This window comes from Mus caroli, chromosome 5 (assembly GCF_900094665.2).
Source record: "Mus caroli chromosome 5, CAROLI_EIJ_v1.1, whole genome shotgun sequence".
In the NCBI taxonomy this organism is placed as follows: domain Eukaryota; kingdom Metazoa; phylum Chordata; class Mammalia; order Rodentia; family Muridae; genus Mus; species Mus caroli.
Genome location: NC_034574.1, coordinates 24,849,628 through 24,866,641, shown reverse-complemented (window position 1 = coordinate 24,866,641; position 17,014 = coordinate 24,849,628). Strand labels below are relative to the sequence as shown.

The 17,014-nt window shown below is 47.8% G+C and overlaps 1 protein-coding gene across 1 annotated transcript in view; it reads right to left on the bottom strand.

The window, feature by feature from the left end:
- The window catches only part of Drc1 (dynein regulatory complex subunit 1), a 36,469-nt gene that overhangs the window by 4,958 nt on the left and 14,497 nt on the right, over positions 1 to 17,014 (bottom strand). Inside the window, exons 4-13 of the mRNA XM_021163874.1 lie at positions 15,755 to 15,938; positions 14,318 to 14,455; positions 12,775 to 12,861; positions 11,074 to 11,196; positions 6,224 to 6,363; positions 5,877 to 6,011; positions 5,156 to 5,388; positions 3,031 to 3,143; positions 1,983 to 2,072; positions 1,546 to 1,632 (exon numbers count right to left, since the gene is read on the bottom strand). Of these exons, the coding sequence (XP_021019533.1) occupies positions 1,546 to 1,632; positions 1,983 to 2,072; positions 3,031 to 3,143; positions 5,156 to 5,388; positions 5,877 to 6,011; positions 6,224 to 6,363; positions 11,074 to 11,196; positions 12,775 to 12,861; positions 14,318 to 14,455; positions 15,755 to 15,938 (1,330 nt within the window). The remainder of the gene's footprint in view (positions 1 to 1,545; positions 1,633 to 1,982; positions 2,073 to 3,030; positions 3,144 to 5,155; positions 5,389 to 5,876; positions 6,012 to 6,223; positions 6,364 to 11,073; positions 11,197 to 12,774; positions 12,862 to 14,317; positions 14,456 to 15,754; positions 15,939 to 17,014) is intronic.

Below are 17,014 nucleotides of genomic sequence, written 5' to 3'. Positions count from 1 at the left end.
GGAAAGGAAAGGAAAGGAAAGGAAAGGAAAGGAAAGGAAAGGAAAGGAAAGGAAAGGAAAGGAAAGGAAAGGAAAGGAAAGGAAAGGAGGGAGAGAGAGAGAGAGAGTAGGGAGGAAGAGAAAGGATGGAAGTCAACAGTGTTCTATCTATAGAACAAAATCCTAGGAGAATTGTAAAGTGACTGATGCTGTCAAACTGTCCTCACTGAAGGGACAGCCATCAGACTCCCACCAGGTTATGAGTGTGCCTGTGCACAGTGCATCAGTTATGTTAGCAGACACTGAACTCTACTGCCAACCTCACAGGCAGAGGCTGCTATGCAGGCCTCACTTGTACTCCCCTCTCGACAGGGAAGGCTGACCACATGTTAAACGTTGCTTTACTAGCATGCCTTTAACCCCACACTTGGGAAGCAGTGGCAGGCAGATGCCTGGGTTGGAGGCCATCCTGGACTACAGACAGAGTTTCAAGACAGCCAGAGCTGCACAGAGAAACCCTGTCTCGGAGGAGAGAGGGGAGAAGGTTGCCTGTCCTGGTCCAAGTATGGTGGTGCACACTTGTAATCCCCTGACTTAGGATGGTGAGGGAGGAAGACTGTGAGTTTGAAGACTGCCCCACTCTTTCCTTTGCACTATGGTCTTGTTTTCTTATTGGCTTATGTGGGCTCTTTATATATTAAGGAAACTAATCCCTAAATTGATATTAATTGAAAATACTCTCCCTCAGATATGTCTGCTTTAAGATCTTCCTGCCACTTCCTCCCATGTGCTGTGATCCTAGGCCTACATTACCACACAGTTTATGTAGTGCTGTGAATCAAACCCAGGACCTCCTACATGCTAAGTATGTACCTTCCAAATAAGTCACACCCCAGCTCTTGTTCTCTTTTTCCCTCTCTCCCTCTCTCTCCGTCTACTCCCCCTTCCCCAGTTATGAAGGCTGTCAGGAAACTCACCCTGGTGCTAACAATATTAAAACCATTTTTAGTTTTGACTTTTAAATTAAAAACTTAAAACCTTGGATGTGACTCCCCACAAAGTTTCCCTTTGCATCTCATTCTGAAATCATTTACAACATAATATTCATGGTGTTACAAATGAGTCCTGCTTCATAGGAAAGTGTGATGAAGGAGAATGCACAGAATGCAGTGCACTCATGTCTCATGGTGGTTAAAGCCTGGTTTTGAGGAAAGCCCAGGAAAACTGAACCCTTGAACCTCAATAGAGAACAACATCCCATCCCTCTCCAGCCATTCTTCCCTTTGCAAATAGAAAAAAATAATAACTATAAGCCGATGGTATTAGCCACTCCTGGCATAGACACCATCAACTGCCCCCAGGTCCAGGGTCCGTGCTGCACTCCAGCATACTGCCCAAACAGCTACAAGAGAAGAAGCTATGGTGGAGGGAGATGCCAGCCACATCAGAACTCAGGCCTGTGTCATAGACAGAGGCAGAGGGAAAAGAGGGCAGAGCCCCACAGGAAAGCAAAACTTGTACAGAAATGGAATGAAAGGAAATGCTCTCCCCAGCTGCCCATCTCACCTGGGCAGAGGATAGACGGTGGGCTCGGTATCGAAGGAAGAAGTTTACCAGCTTGTATAAGTCATCCTCGTCTTCGATTGCCAGGGCCTGAGAAGAAAACAAGATGGCCTCTCAGACGCCTTGTCAAGCAGGCCATGAACTCGGGCCATCATAGACTCTCAGCTCCTCTGAACCAGAGATTTGGGTGCTCCCCTCAGCACCCCTGGATGCCGGATGCCGAATAGAGTCCAGGACGCTGAAGTGAACTGGAACCATCAGAACTCAACCAAAGCCCAGAGTCGGGAGGACTCCACACAGAGCATGACACCAAAGCCAATCTGAAGTGGAAGGCAGGCAGTGCTATTGAGCCCCTGGGAGACTGGTGCAGTCTTGAGGTAATGTTGAGAAAACAGGACCTGTCCCCTGACCCCATATCCTTTCCGCCCAGTGGGACTCACGGAGAAGATTGCGTCCAACCTCAGCAGATAGCATTCACTCTTCTCCAGGGGGTGGAGCAGACTCAGTAGTTTGCTCTCTATGAGGAAACCCTGAGGAGGAAAGAAAGATGGTGCCCCCAGTCAGAGCCAGGTTTCAGGAACACGGCATGGGGTTTGCAACCATCCATAATGTGACTCTCCAGGAACAATGCCAGAGTACAGTCTCTAACAGTGAGCCAGGGTCAGGAAGCAAGACCAATGACCGAGTTAGATCCCATTTTGGATTTAGACTACCCTCTACCTCACCCACAGGCCACTGGGAAAACAACTGAATCTTCACATTACTTTAAACCAGACTGAGCCTCGGTGCCTGCTGCGCCATAGTCCCCCACCCCCCAATAGTTACAGAGCCCAGGAGCGAGCACTGAAGAGGGGAGAGAAGACGATGGAAACGTGAGTCACACGTGTGCGACACAGATGGGGGTGGGGTGAGGAGAAGCCAAGTGCCACAATGAGCTGAGGAACTCGGGAAGGGTTCCAAAGAGAGTTGGTCATGTTGTCTGGCTGCATATGACAAAGAGGACCTTCAGCAGGAGTGACTTCAGAAGCAACAAAGAAAACTGCCTTGACTGTCCAGGACCACTGGGGCTGAGCCAGTGTTTTAGCTCCTCCTACCACCTCAGAATGCTGCCGTCTCAGGAACACCCACAAGATGTTGCAGTAACCCAGCCCCAGCTGGGCCAGCTCCAACATGACCTTGCTCTAAGCCCGATTCTAGTTGCTGAGACAGTGGAAGCATCCTAGACCTCATGCAGCTGGAGAAAGGCCACAGCTGGTGCATCCACATGAGTGGCAAGCCCAGCAGATGAATTAGTGGCAGGCATGGCACGACTGTCTACCAGCACTGCTCTCAGAAGGAGCTGGAAATTCTTCCAGAACACACCTCAGTGGCCCACTGGGAAAGCAGCCATTGCTGGCCAGGCCTCTGCAAGCACTGCCGTGCAAGCTCACTCCCCAGCCCCGCTCTGGGCAGGCCTGGCTCCAGGCCACAGGGCCTCAGAGGCTTTACCGACTCATCACACAGGAGCATCAGGATCTTTGTAGTGGTTTTTGCTGAAATTTGATTGGGCAGGTCCATGTAATCCTCATCTTCCGACATGGTTGCCTCTGTGGCCTCATCTTCTACAAGGGGGTCAAGGAAAGAAGGGAGTTAAGAGGATGACGTCCTGTCCTTGTGGACTTTGAGAAGCAGTTGGTGGTTTTTCCTGAGCAAATGGGCCTCCTGCTGCCTCTCAGTGGCCACCTATTTCTGAGTGCAGAACAAAGCCTGCCATGTGGGGACCAGACTTGGGATGGATCAGAGCCTGCCCAGAGAGTGGAGGCATCCAGACAGGATGATGGGTTCCCGACTTCATCTACCTGGAGGCCTCATGCTTAGAATCCTACTATGAGCCGTGAAGTGAGACGGGAGTTTGAATGTATTTATTTGCATTTTGGAGACGGTTTTGCAGGCAGGTTACAAGATTGTGAAACCCACAGGGTTTAGAAGCAGCCAAATAAAAGGACAAAATGGCTGCCTCTGAGAGGCATACTAACAGCAACTGAACCACAACTTCTTTTAAAATTAAAAGGGGGTGCTGGTGAGATGGCTCTGCGGTTAAGAGCACTGACTGCTCTTCATGAGTTCAAATCCCAGCAACCACATGGTGGTTCTCAACCACCCGTAATGAGAAACAAACAAATAAAAACAACAACAAGAAAACTTTAATAAAATTAAAAGGGGTAGAAAAACGGCTCCGAAGTTAAGAGCACTGACTGCGCTTGCAGAGGACATGAGTTCAGTTCTCAGCACCCACATCTGTCAGTCCACAGTCGCCTGTATCTCCAGCTCTAGGAGACCCAACACCACCCTCCGGCCTCCTCAGGCTCACATGTGTAGCACATACTCACACATAATTTTTTGTAATTAAAGGAAGGAAAAAATACACAAAGAAAAAAAAACAGAAAAAGAGAAAATACAATTTAAAAAATTAAAAATGCTTTACCCTGTTAATTTTTAATCAGAAAATGGGAGTTCAAATCCTCCTGTAATGGCTGGTAAGATGTCTCAGTAACTAAAGATGCTTGCTGCTAAGTCTGACAGCCTAACTTAGATCCCTGAGACCTACGTGGTGAATGGAGAGAACCAATTCCTGTGAGTTGTCCTCTGATCCAGATATGTGCTGTGGCATTGGCGTGCAAACACACACACACACATAAATAAATAAATAAATAAATAAATAAATAAATAAATACTTTTAAAAGTCATGTATTACTCAAGACTGAGCTAATGGGCCTGTTGCTGCCTCCCTGTGGCCACCCATGTCTGAGTGTTGAAGAAATCCTGCCGTGTGAGGACGGTTATTCAAAGAACATGATCATATCAATGGGCTGGCATATGCCTGTAATCCTAGAACTTGGAGTGTCAGGAGTTCAAGGCCAGCCTTGGCTACTTGGAGTTTGAGAGGCCAGTGTGGGCCACATGAGAGATTCTGAGAGTTGGAGATAGGATACACTGCTGAGAATATGGAAATGACCACGTCTCTGTGTAGTAACTTCCAACAAGATAACAAAGGCCGTTAACCCAACAAACCTACTTGGGGCGATCTGTCCCAACCATTATCCAACAAAGAAAATGAAAAGACAAACGAGCAAGTCTATTCATTCAGGCGCACACGCAATCCCCAAAGTAAACACACAACTGCAAAGAGCTCAGGGCTCATCAGAGGGCTGTCGGAGGGAGCTCGGGCACACAGTCCATGTAGAAAGGAAGCCAGTGTTTGTGACAGTAAGATACTGGGCAATAGAACTGAGAGCTTAGCTGTACCACAGTGACTTCAGAGTGTGCCTAACGTGTATGAGGCACCAGATACCACAAACAAAATAACTGGGGGGAAAGAATATGTTTTTATTTATTGTACATGGGAGCCCACGTGTGTGGAGGTCAGAGGTCAGTTCTCTCCTTCTATCATGTGGGTTCTCAGGTTTGAACTCAAGACAGTCAAGCTTGGCGGCAAGCTCCCTTACCCGCTGAACCCTCTCACTGGTTCAGTACTGAGCATCTCCCCTGCTGTCCCCATGTAACATGAGCGCATTGACCTACACTCTCAGAGGGACCCTCCACGCTACACCTTATTGACTCCGTTTCTCGTCACCTGTCTGCAACAGCAGTTCTTCCAGTATTTGTGTGACTGACTTCTGCTGCTGCAGGGAAATCGGCCCCACGTTATTCAGGAACCACAAGTCAGGCATGTTCCAGGGTAAGCCCAGGTGCTGGGAATGGATGATCCTGTCCACATCAAAGGCTCTTTGTGCCAGTTCCTTCGCCTCTGCTTCATTCATCAGCCAAATCTCCCGAAACTTCTCCTCATCGATGATGATGAAGTGTCTGTGAAGGAAGGGAAGGCACTGAGCACAGCAGCTGACCTCAGCAATCCCCGGCCTTCTCAGTCCTGTGAGCTATGCGTGCCCCCCCCCCATCACCTTGACGAACACCCTGTTCTGGCTGGCTCTCTGGCAGAGTGACCTTCCTATGACTTTAGCTCTGATGTCATCCCTTATGAGTGTCACTTTGTCACATGCTGGAGACTGGAGCAGCAGTGTCTTAGCCCCAGTGCCCCCAGTTGCCAATAGGATGAGAACATTAAGAAGAATCTCAAACCCCCAACACCCTGCCTGGGATAATATGCAGCTGTCCCAACAAGGAATAGGGTGGACGAGTGACACACGAGAAGGTCCTAAGGCATTGGGCTGGCTCCAAATGAGCTGCTGAGCTCACATCTAATGAAATCACTGCTACTGAGCCCCTGCCAAGTCGCCCTCCCAACCACCACCACCCGTCCAAGGCAGGTCCTAAAGACTCGATCGCCAGGACACCTCAAGGCTTTCTGTAGGTCCTTGAATTGCGTCACAAGCCGTTTGTAGTCGGAGGTCAGGGACTGGTTGTCATCCTGAAACTGCCGTATCTGCTTGGTGTATTTTGTTCTCAGATTGTTGACGACATCGTGCAGGCTGAGAGGAGGAAAGCAGAGTGGGGCAGCTAAGCCCACTGGACAAAGGTGACCCCTCGCACTTGTCCCCTCTCACCATGGCCTGACTTTTTCTCCCCCTTCAGAAGAAAAAACCATTTACCCATGGGCCACCACAAAAGGTCCAGAAAACAAGCCGGTCTACCCACCCACTCACCACCGGCCCGCCCACTCCCCACCCACACTCCTGCTCACCGGTTCAGTTTCCTCTTCTGCTGGGACTTGATCACTGTGCTCTCTTCATCTCTCTTCTTCAGGACCTGAAAGTTGTACTCCAGCTTCTCTTGGTTTAGCTGGTAAGTTGCTTTCATCTGCTGAAGCTGTTGCTCAAGAATCTGGTGTAAATTTTAAAAGTAAATGCACAATACACGCATGTATGCCTACATGCATAGGTACACACATACATGCATGAATACACACATCCATACATGCATACCCCAGCTCTGCAGCAGTCTAACGCCTCTGGCCACCACTCACATGCATGTATCCACACAGACACACACACAGAGGACACACGCACACAGAGGCATACACACACACAGACACACACACAAAGACGCATACACACACACAGACATACACACAGAGGCATACACACACAGAGACACATACACAGACACACACACATAGACACACACACACACAGACACACACATATACACACAGATACATACACACAGGCAAACACACACACAGACACACAGAGACTTAGACACACACACAGAGACACAGACATACACACAGACACACAGATATACACATACACATACATAACTGAAAATAAAATACAAATACTTTAAGTAATATGAGGAAATTCTATATTGATAAAATTCTTTTCCCCAAAAAATGTTATTAGTAACAGTATAAAATAATCTTACATATTCTTTTATCACATAGTAAATAGCTGTTCACCATATAACAATGCTTACCACTTCCCTATAGCTGTGTATGCTGTTTGATCATTCTCACTACTATAAAATAATGCTAGTGTAAATTACACACACAACATGCAACCTAAAATTCACTACATCGGCCAAGCTGACCCGAAACTCATAGGAATTCACCTGCCTCAGCCTCTCAAGAGCTGTAATTATGGGCATGAGTCACCATGCCAAACATAATCTCTACAAATACACCCCAAAAATTGAACCATGGGCCTATTGCCTGCTAGGGAAGCACTCCCTTGCCAAACAACCTCCCAACACCCTGCCTCGCCTCGCCTCGCCTCCTCTCCCCTCTCCCTCTCCTCCTCCCCCTCTCCCCTCCCCTTCCCCTCCCCTCCCCTCCCTTTCCCTCCCCTCTCCTCTCCTCTTCTCTTCTTTTCTTTAATTTTCTTTTTCAAGACAAAGTTTCTCTGTGTACCTCTGGCTGTCCTGGAACTTGCTCTGTAGACCAGGCTGGCCTCGAACTCACAGAGTTCCACCTGCCTCTGCCTCTCTGCCCCTTTCTGCCCCTCTCTGCCCCTCTCTACCCCTCTCTGCCCCTCTCTGCACACCTCTGCACCTCTGCCTCTCTCTCTGCCTTTCTTCTGCCCCTCTGCCTCTGCCTCCTGAGTGCTGAGATTAAAGGCATGCACCACCACCACCCAGCACATCTTATTTCTTAGAAGTGAAATGATTAGGTCCAAGGTTCTCAGAAAACTGGCTTTGCCAAGAGCAGTGTGTGGTTTGTGCTGCACAGGTGGGGAGTCCTGTCCCCACCCACCCCTGTCACCACGCCCTGTCAGCACTGAACTCCTTTCAGAACAGCCTCAGAGAAGACACAGGTGTGACAGGCAGGGAGCTGCCAGGGCCTATATCTCCTCTTCCGACCACATCTAACATTTGATGTTAAGATTTCTAATATGAACAAGAGCCCAAAGGACCCGTGGAAGATGCTCAGGGAAGGATTAGCGCAGGTGTGACGACCTGGTTTGGTTCAGTGTGCTTCCTGAGAACAATTCTTTTTTCTTTGATGGACACCAGTCACATTCCAAACACGACCTTTTGGGGCATAGCCCAGGAGTCTGGATCAGAACCCAAGCCACATGTGCTCAGGGGCTGGCCAAGGACCAGTGAGATGATAGCTCAGCACAGAAGTCCAGGAGAAAAGTTCCATGTTGGATGTGGTAACATGAAGAAAGGCATGACCACACAGAGTGGAAGGCCTCTGGAGCCACTTGGAACTAGAGGTGACAACAGTGGCTCTTCTGGTCCTCTCTGGGACAGAGAGTGCAGAGTGTCTGAGTGGTGGTGTCCAGACAGTCCCTGTGCTTCCCACAACTCTGCAGTGAGACCCAATCAACAGGTCAGCACTCTCCAAGCCTCTCAAGCCGCAGCATGTATTTATAGCCATACTACAATGAGCATGTGATCCTTGCATTCAAATTATCACATGCAAATATCATTCTTAAAGGAAGACTTATCAAAAACTATATTTCCCACCGTACATTTAAAAATATATTTTGCCTTCTGTGATGGTTTGAATATGGTGGCCTAGGGAGTGGCACTATTAGGAGGTGTGCTCTTGTTGGAGTAGGTGTGGCCTTGCTAGAGAAAGTGTGTTACTGTAGGGGTGGGCTTTAAGAACCTCATCCCAGCTGCCTGGAAGCCAGTCTTCTCCTGTTTGCCTTCCGAACAAGATATTGAACTCTCAGCTCCTCCTGCACCATGCCTGCCTGGATGCTGCCATGCTCCTACCTTGATGATAATGGACTGAACCTCTGAACCTTGTAAGCTAGCCCCAATTAAATGTTGTCCTTATAAGAGTTGCCCTGGTCATGGTATCTGTTCGCAGCAGTAAAATCCTAACTAAGGCACCTTCCTTTTTAAAAAATCCAGGGGGGCTGGTGAGATGGCTCAGTGGGTAAGAGCACCCAACTGCTCTTCCAAAGGTCTGGAGTTCAAATCCCAGCAACCACATGGTGACTCACAACCGTCCGTAACGAGATCTGACTCCCTCTTCTGGAGTGTCTGAAGACAGCTACAGTGTACTTACATATAAATAAATAAATCTTTAAAAAAAATAAAATAAAATAAAAAATCCAGGACCTTGTACATATGGCCATCCTTTAAGATATGTTTAAGGGATGATGGAAAGAAAGAGAGAAATAACTTCTGGAAGTCATTTCTGGTCCTACATATCCTCTGGTATCTATGTCTACACCATGATGCACTGGCACATGTGTGTGCACACATACAGACACACACACACACACAGAGGAACATTTCCAGTACCACCTTTTTAATGTGTATGTGTGAGTGAGTGCATGTATGTATGTGTACCACGTACAGGTGAAGGCCACAGCCTGGGTTCCAGGAAACTGTGGCCACCATGTGGGATGCTGGGAACCAAGCCCAGCTTTCCACAGAGCAGCAAGCGCTCTTAACCCAGAGCTGTCTCTACAGCCCTGGGCACCACAGTTAGCATCGTGAACCACTTCCAGTGTCTCACTTCACTGAACACAGTGCAGAAACCTCGGAGCCGAAGGACTTGGGTCAGGTTTTTCTTTTGCAATCTGGAAGAATTTAATAATATGCTGATTCTATAAGCAAAGCCCCCAAACAACCATCTATCAGCAGCCTGTCATGCCAGTGGCAGTGACCGATGCCTTGGGCACAGCCAGTGTCCCGAGTGTACACCACCCCAGCCCTTTGGGCTTCACCAGATCTCAGATGCAAGACAGTTCCCACTGGGATCCCAGAGGCAGCGGCATATGGGGGTTGTTGACAGTGTAGTCCAGAATCCTACACAACTCACAGAAGACTGTGTCTCCCACAATCCACGTCTACAGGGCACAGTGACATGATTATGCAGCAGATTGTTGGTTTCCTCTCTATGTTTCACAAACTTTTAACACCAGTGTCCTACTGTCAGTCAGCTCAGGTTTTAGTCTCAACACAGCCATCCTTGACTGGTATATATTAAGCATAGATTATTGTTGCTTATTTGCTTGTTTTCTGAGAAGGGTCTCATGGAGCCTAGGCTGGCCTTAAGCTCCCTATGTAGCCAAAGATGACCTAGAACTGCTAATCCTTTTTCTTCCACCCTGTATTGTCTGGGATATAGGCATTTGCCCTGGAATATCACATCCTTGACTCCATTCCCCAGCCACTGTCCTGGCACATGTTCAGTGTTGTGTGGTTAGCATCCTAGTATTAAAGACAGCAGCTCTCAGTGAGAACTGGACTTACAGCTTTAAGTGAGCACGGGCTACAACCTCAGCTACTCCAGGGGCTAAGGCAGGTGTGCCACGAAGCCAGCCTGGGCTAACTTGAGACTATCTCAAAAAGTAAAAGGGAGGCTGGGGATAAAACTCAGTGGTACAGCATTCACATAATGTGCATGAGGCCCTAAATTCAACCTCCAAAACAATAGATGATAGACTAGTGAGGTAGATAATAGATAGATAGATAGATAGATAGATAGATAGATAGATAGATAATAGATAGATAGGTCAGTAGAGCATGAGTTAAACTAAGCCAGGCATGGTGGCACACGCCTTTAGTCCCAGCACTTGGGAAGCAGAAGCAAGTGGATTTCTGTGAATTCAAGGCCAGCCTGGTCTACAGAGCGAGCTCCAGGACAGCCAGGGCTACAAAGAGTAACCCTGCCCTCCAAAAAACAAAACAAAACAAAAGAAAGCAAAACAAAACAAAAGTCTGTTCAAGGTTTACAAATAAGTAATTTTTAAAAAGAGTTAAACTAATGGGTTGGAGAGAGATGGTTCAGTGGTTAGAGCACCGTCTCTTCCTGCAGAGAGCCTGTGTGTATCCTGTTCTTAACACTCCTGTGGTGGCTCACAACCAGCTGCAACTCCCAGCACTTAGAAGCTAGAAACAGAAAGTTCAGGTGTTCAGGGTCATCCTTGGCTACACAAAGAGTTCAAGACCAACCTAGGCTACATTAGACCCTACCCCTTCCCACAAAAAAATAAAAATAAATAAAAGAAAGTAGATAAATACTTTGCAGGGAATGGCTGCCTCTGAGACACTGGGGGTAGTAGCTAAGTTGAGTCACACAGAGACATCTGTCACCTGATCCCTGGGGAGGGGAGCAGCCCTCACCTGCACATCCTGCTCTAGCTTGATCTTGATTGTGTTGTACTCCTCGCAGTCCCAGACCCGCTGCTTGTTGAGCTGCTTCTCGTAGTCCTCCACCTTCTTCATGCGGTTGGTGAGGTACTCCAGCTAAGGATGCCAGACAACAGGATTAGCGAGCCTCCTCCTGCCCCGACTCAGTCCCCCAGAGAGCCCAACAAGCAGGCCACAGTGCACAACCTGACAGTCACCTGGACAGGGATGGCATCCAAAGGGTTGAGTTCTGGGAGCCTTAGCTAGGTTCTTATTGCAGAAACTACAGAGAGGCGCTCTGTCAAGAAGTTAAACTGGGGCTGGCATGATGGCTCAGCTGTTAAGAGAGAGTAATGCTTAACCCAGGTTTGGTTGCCAGCATCCACATGACTGTAACTCCAGGAGATCTAATGCCCTCTTCTGTTTTTGTGGGATCCTACGCCATTCACATTGCTCACACATCTACACATTAAAACACACACACAACCCAGATCTTAAAATAAATTAAACACACTTTATAACCTAGCCTTTACACTGCAGAACAATGATGATGATGATAATGTATCTTATGTCATTTCTTTGTTCTTTGTACATATGAAATAAAGTAATACAATATTCACACAAATATGTCTTTTAAATATGTCTTTTTTTAAATTTACTGTTTTTACTTAGGTGTGTACTACAACTCACTTTCATTTATTTATTTATTTATTTATTTAATGTATATGTGTATGAAAAGGGCATCGAACCCCATTACAGATGGTTGTGAGCCACCATGTGGTTGCTGGGATTTGAACTCAGGACCTTTAGAAGAGCATTCAGTGCTCTTAACCGCTGAGCCATCTCTCCAGCTCCTACATATGTCTTAAAATTGGATTGTACAGCTGGGCAGTGGTGGCGCATGCCTTTAATCCCAGCACTTGGGAGGCAGAGGCAGGCAGATTTCTGAGTTTGAGGCCAGCCTAGTCTACACAGTGAGTTCCAGGATAGCCAGGGATACACAGAGAAACCCTGTCTCGAAAAACCAAAAAAAAAAAAAAAAAAAAAAAAAAAAATGGATTTTACACACTTGCAACCTCAACAAAGGCAAAAGCAAGTTCACAAGTTCAAGACCACCCAATTCCTGGGAGTTTCAGGCAACACAGGACTACACAGTGAGACCATCTCAATAATAATAATAATAATTAAGTAAAGTATGTTTTTTAAAAGTTTGCTGAGCTGATGAGGTAGCTGGAAGAGTGCTCACGTAGCACAAAGGAAACCCTGAGTTGGGCACTTGTACTTCATCAACTGGACGTAATGCTCTGCACTGGGGGATGCAGGTAGAAGGTCAAAGGGATCAAGGTCATCCTGAACATATAGAAATTTTGAGGCCATCCTGAGCTACGTGAGACCCTCTCTCAGAGAAAGAAGGAAAAATCAAAACACTTTCTTGAACCACAAATACTATAACTTTGGTGGATACCGAGGGGGCAGTGACAAAACGGTAGAAACCTCAGCAAGCTGCAAAATTGTTATCCACCCTTCAGTCACGTGCAGCCTTCACAACCACATGGATAACGATGAAGCTCAGAAAGGAGCGCGAGCCACCAAGTCCTCCTGGGGCACTTGAGGCTCAAGGCTCAGCGGTCTCCATCACTGCCCACAGGCCCACCGGTCACCCTGGATGGACCCACCTGCTCACCCACCCCTTACCTCCTTGGCATTGTGAGCCTGCAGGGCTCGCTCCCATTTCTTCTTATTGCTGGATAGCAGTTCTTGTCGTTCTGACTCAAAGGCTTTCTAAACCAAGACAAGAAACAGCCCTCGTGTCTGCAGCCATTGTGGGGAGAGGGTCCCACCAGTACCAAGTACTTTCAGGTAACAACACAAGTGCCTTGTCACACAGAGGAGTGAAGTCTCAAACAAACATGAACTCCCCAAGTTTCATGTGGCCGAATGGCTGCTGAAAGGGTTGCATGGAGGCAAACAAATGGATACTTCTCATAAACTCTGAGAGGAAGCTTTCCCAGAGTCCCCTAGCTTAGTGCCATGGCTCTCAAGCTTCCTAACACTGTGACCTTTTAACACAGTTCCTCGTGTTGTGGTGACCCCCAACTATAAAATTACTTACTTGCTACTTCATAGCTGCAGTGTTGCTCCTGTTGTGAACCATGATGTAAATATCTGATATGCGACCCCTGTGAAAGGGTCGATATCCACAGGTTGAGATCCACCGGCTTAGCCTATCAGAGACCTGGTACTAGCGACAGAAAAAAAGTCCTAGCTGACAGCCGCAGGGCAAGCCTTGGCATATATCTCAACCTTGACTAGCATTGCCATGGCTGGGCCTCCACAAAACAAAGACAACATGCAGATTGGGAAGGCCTCCTGTTGCAGAGGCGAGGGCACGTCAGGAGAGGGCCCATTACCTCTCGTGGAATTTTTGGAAGACCCAGAATCCAATCTTAATCTTGAACGTGTCATTCACATTTAGGCACTGATCTTTGATTGCTAGCGGTCACATCCTGTCCCTCACATCACTGGCCATGTACCAGCGACAAACCACTGCATTTGACTATGGTTCTGGAACGCTAATGCCTCTCACTTATCCCCTGGGGTTCACTAACACTGGCAACCTGGTTGAACCGAGAGGCTCCAGAGAGGCTGCTTTAGGCAGCCCTCCTGGACAGCCTGAGACTAACTAAGGAAAAGAGCCGTCCTGAGTGTGGGCGGTACACATTAGATTAGGAGCCTGACTAGAACAGACTGGGGGTCTGGTGGGATAAGGGGGAGTTACCTTGTGTTGTTACCTTTCAGCTAGGCACACTCCTCTCTGCTTCCTGCCTTCACAGTGTGAACTGCTCAGCCCCGTGCTCTCTCCATCATGATGGGCTGACTACTCTGAACCCATGAGCCACAGCGAGGCCCTTCCCCTTAAGCTGTTTTGTCCCAGCGACGGGGAACTGACTGCACTTTCAAAAAACTTATTAGCACCAGCCAAACTTGATACCTAGGAGTTTACATGTTTCCTTCTAGTTGTCTCCCACGAGAATGCAGGCTCTATTTTGTTCATGGCCATCTCGGCTGCCCCTGGAACAGTGCCCTGCATACAGTAGACACTGAGCTACTGTTGAATAAATGAATGAATGAATGAATGAATGAGCAAACAAACCCTAAAATCAGAGACAGAAATCAGAGGATGGAGCCATCGGGTCCCACCTCGACTGTCAGGACCGGTGTCCCTGAGAACCCTCACCTCGATGTGAATCAGCTCCTGGCGGAAGTTCTTCATCACATTCTTCACTTGCTCCTCCATCCTCTCCAGAAGCAGGGTGATGTCTTCCGACTGTTTCTTCAAGTCCTTCACATACTGGTCATCCTTTATTTTTAACTCCTTGAGAAGAGAACAGGCAGAGTCAGTCAAAAACAGAGACCGAAACAAGAACCACCAAGCACACACAACAGACCGCCTCTCGTCCGAAGCTATAAACAGTGGGTACTAAGCCAGGCATAACGGCATGGATCTAGAGATGAGGGGCTTGTGAATGAGTGTCAGCCTTGGTTACTAAGTGAGTCTGAGGCCTCTGTAGGGTTCCCGGTGAGCTCATGGCCAGCCTGGCCTTATATATCAAGACTTAGTTAAAAAGAAAAACCCAAGTGTGGTGGTGTACACCTTTAAATCCCAGCACTTGAGAGATAGAGGTAGGTCGTGCATGGTAGAGCCTTGGGTGCTAGCTAGGCAAGCACTCTACCACTGAGTTGCATGCCTCGTCTCAGCCCAATAGTCTCCAACAAATCTACACCATGGTGAAAGTTCTTTCGATGTTATCGGAATCAGGGTCGCAGCTCAGTTGGTAAAGTGCTTGCTTCACATGCAGGTGGCCCTAGGCTTGATCTGCAGCACCACATAAACCCAGTAGAGTGACACACACCTGTGATCTCAGTACTTAGGAGGCAGAGGCAGGAGGATTAGAAATTTAAGACCATTCTCAATTACAAGTACAGCTCAAGGCCAACTTGGACTTTATGAGTCTGTGCTCAGAAACTGAAAATTTTAAAAAATAAGAAGGGAAGGAGGAGGAAGAGGAGGAGAAGGAAAAGAAGAAGAAGAAGCAGCATTGTTGAACTAGCTGGACAGTCCACACGTAAAATATGAAATAGTGCTCTCTCCTTATGTCATAAAAAATTAACTCAGATGGAATAAAAACTTAAAAGCAAAGCCTAAAATAGCAAGTGCCTGAAAGAAAACAGGAATCGCCTGGGGATAGTAGACTTGAAGTGGGAACAAAATCAAAAACAGACAAGTGGGACTGTGCCAGACTCAAACCCTTCTGAGAGTTTAGAGAGGCAGATGACAGAGTAAAGGGGGACTCTCAGGATGAGTCAGCAAACCTGGGAACCATCTGCCTGAGAGAGCTGCAGTGCATTCAATTCAGCATTAAAAAAAAAAAAAAAAAAAAAGGTCAAGTTGATTTCTCCATTTTTGTTCAACTCCACCTCATTGCTATAGCCCACCTATCTGTGAGCTTGCTAGCCTTCTGCATCGGCCTCCCAAGTGCTGGGATTACAGGTGTCTATCTCCACTCCTGGCTTGAATTATGTCCCATGCTAGGTGATGAAGTAAAGTAGGAAAAGCCAAGGACCACCAAGCCACACCCCTCCCGCTCAGCCTGGATGGAAGCTGGCCCCTTGCCTGCTGCAGCTCGTTGGCCAGCTTGTTCTTGTCTTCTATGAGCTCAGCACAGTGCACCTGCTGGCTGTTGAGCATCTCCCACAGTTCCTGGGGAATCCGTTTCCGTCTGCCCTCCTCCCACTTCGCCGTGATTTCATCAAATTTATCCTGGCTGGTCTTAACTTCATTCTCCAGCTTCTCCAGTCTGCAGGTAGAAACAGGCTGGGTGCTCTGGGCCCTGCCTTCCAGAGGTAGCTTCTCCCAAGAACTCTGGGGAAACTATTTTTAGCTTAACTTTGGATTGCCTGTTATTTATTTATTTATTTATTTATTGTGTCTGTGTAAGTATGTGTACACACACATACATGTGCAGGCACATGTGTGTAGAGGACAACTTGAAGTCAGTTCTCTGCTTCTATCATGTGGGTTCACCCCAAGTGAAACACCTGCCAAGGAAGACCAACAGCAAGTCCGTCCCTTGACAACTTGACAGACACAATAAAGCGCAGACTGCCATCCTTCCACATCCCTGCCCCCTCCAGTCCTTAATGCCCTGCTCACATCTACACTGAAATCTGCGATGGTTAACTTCAGTCATCAGCTTGATAGGGTTTGGGACCACAACAGAACAAGCCTTTGAGCAGGCTGGGAGGGAGGGAGGGAGGGAGGGCGTGTCAAGATTAAGGAAAACCTAAATGAAGCCTGAGGCTGAACGAAAAGGAGAAACCAAAGTAAGCACCAGAGTTCTCCCCCTCCTCCTCCTCCCCCTCCTCCTCCTCCTCCTCCCCCCTCTCTTCCCTTCCTCCCCCACTCCCCCCTTTTGGCATCAGATGCGGTGTGAGCAGCTGCCTCCAGCTCCTGCTGACATGGCTTCTGTGCCACCATGGACTGTAATCCCAAACTGCGAGCCAAATTAAGCCCTTCCTCCCTAAACTGGGTGTTTGGTCAAAGCATCAAGACAAGTGACTCACACAGAGCAACTTCTTCATAAACTCCAACCTCGACTTAAAAAAAAACACGTTGGTGTTAAAACACATCCACAGGCCCACATCAAGCCAGCTGGGCTGGGTGGGATGGTGACACACCATAGTTATTACAAACTGCTTATATTCAAATCCTGACCTTACTGTGGGCGGACTCAAGACAAGGCATTTGACCCCTACAAGCTTCACTTTCCTCTTTGATACAATGGAGAGTGTGAAGCATCTACCTTGGTGACCTTTTTACACCTGTTGCTAGGGTTAATAAAATGATGAACAGTGGGGGGGGGGGGGGGGGGGG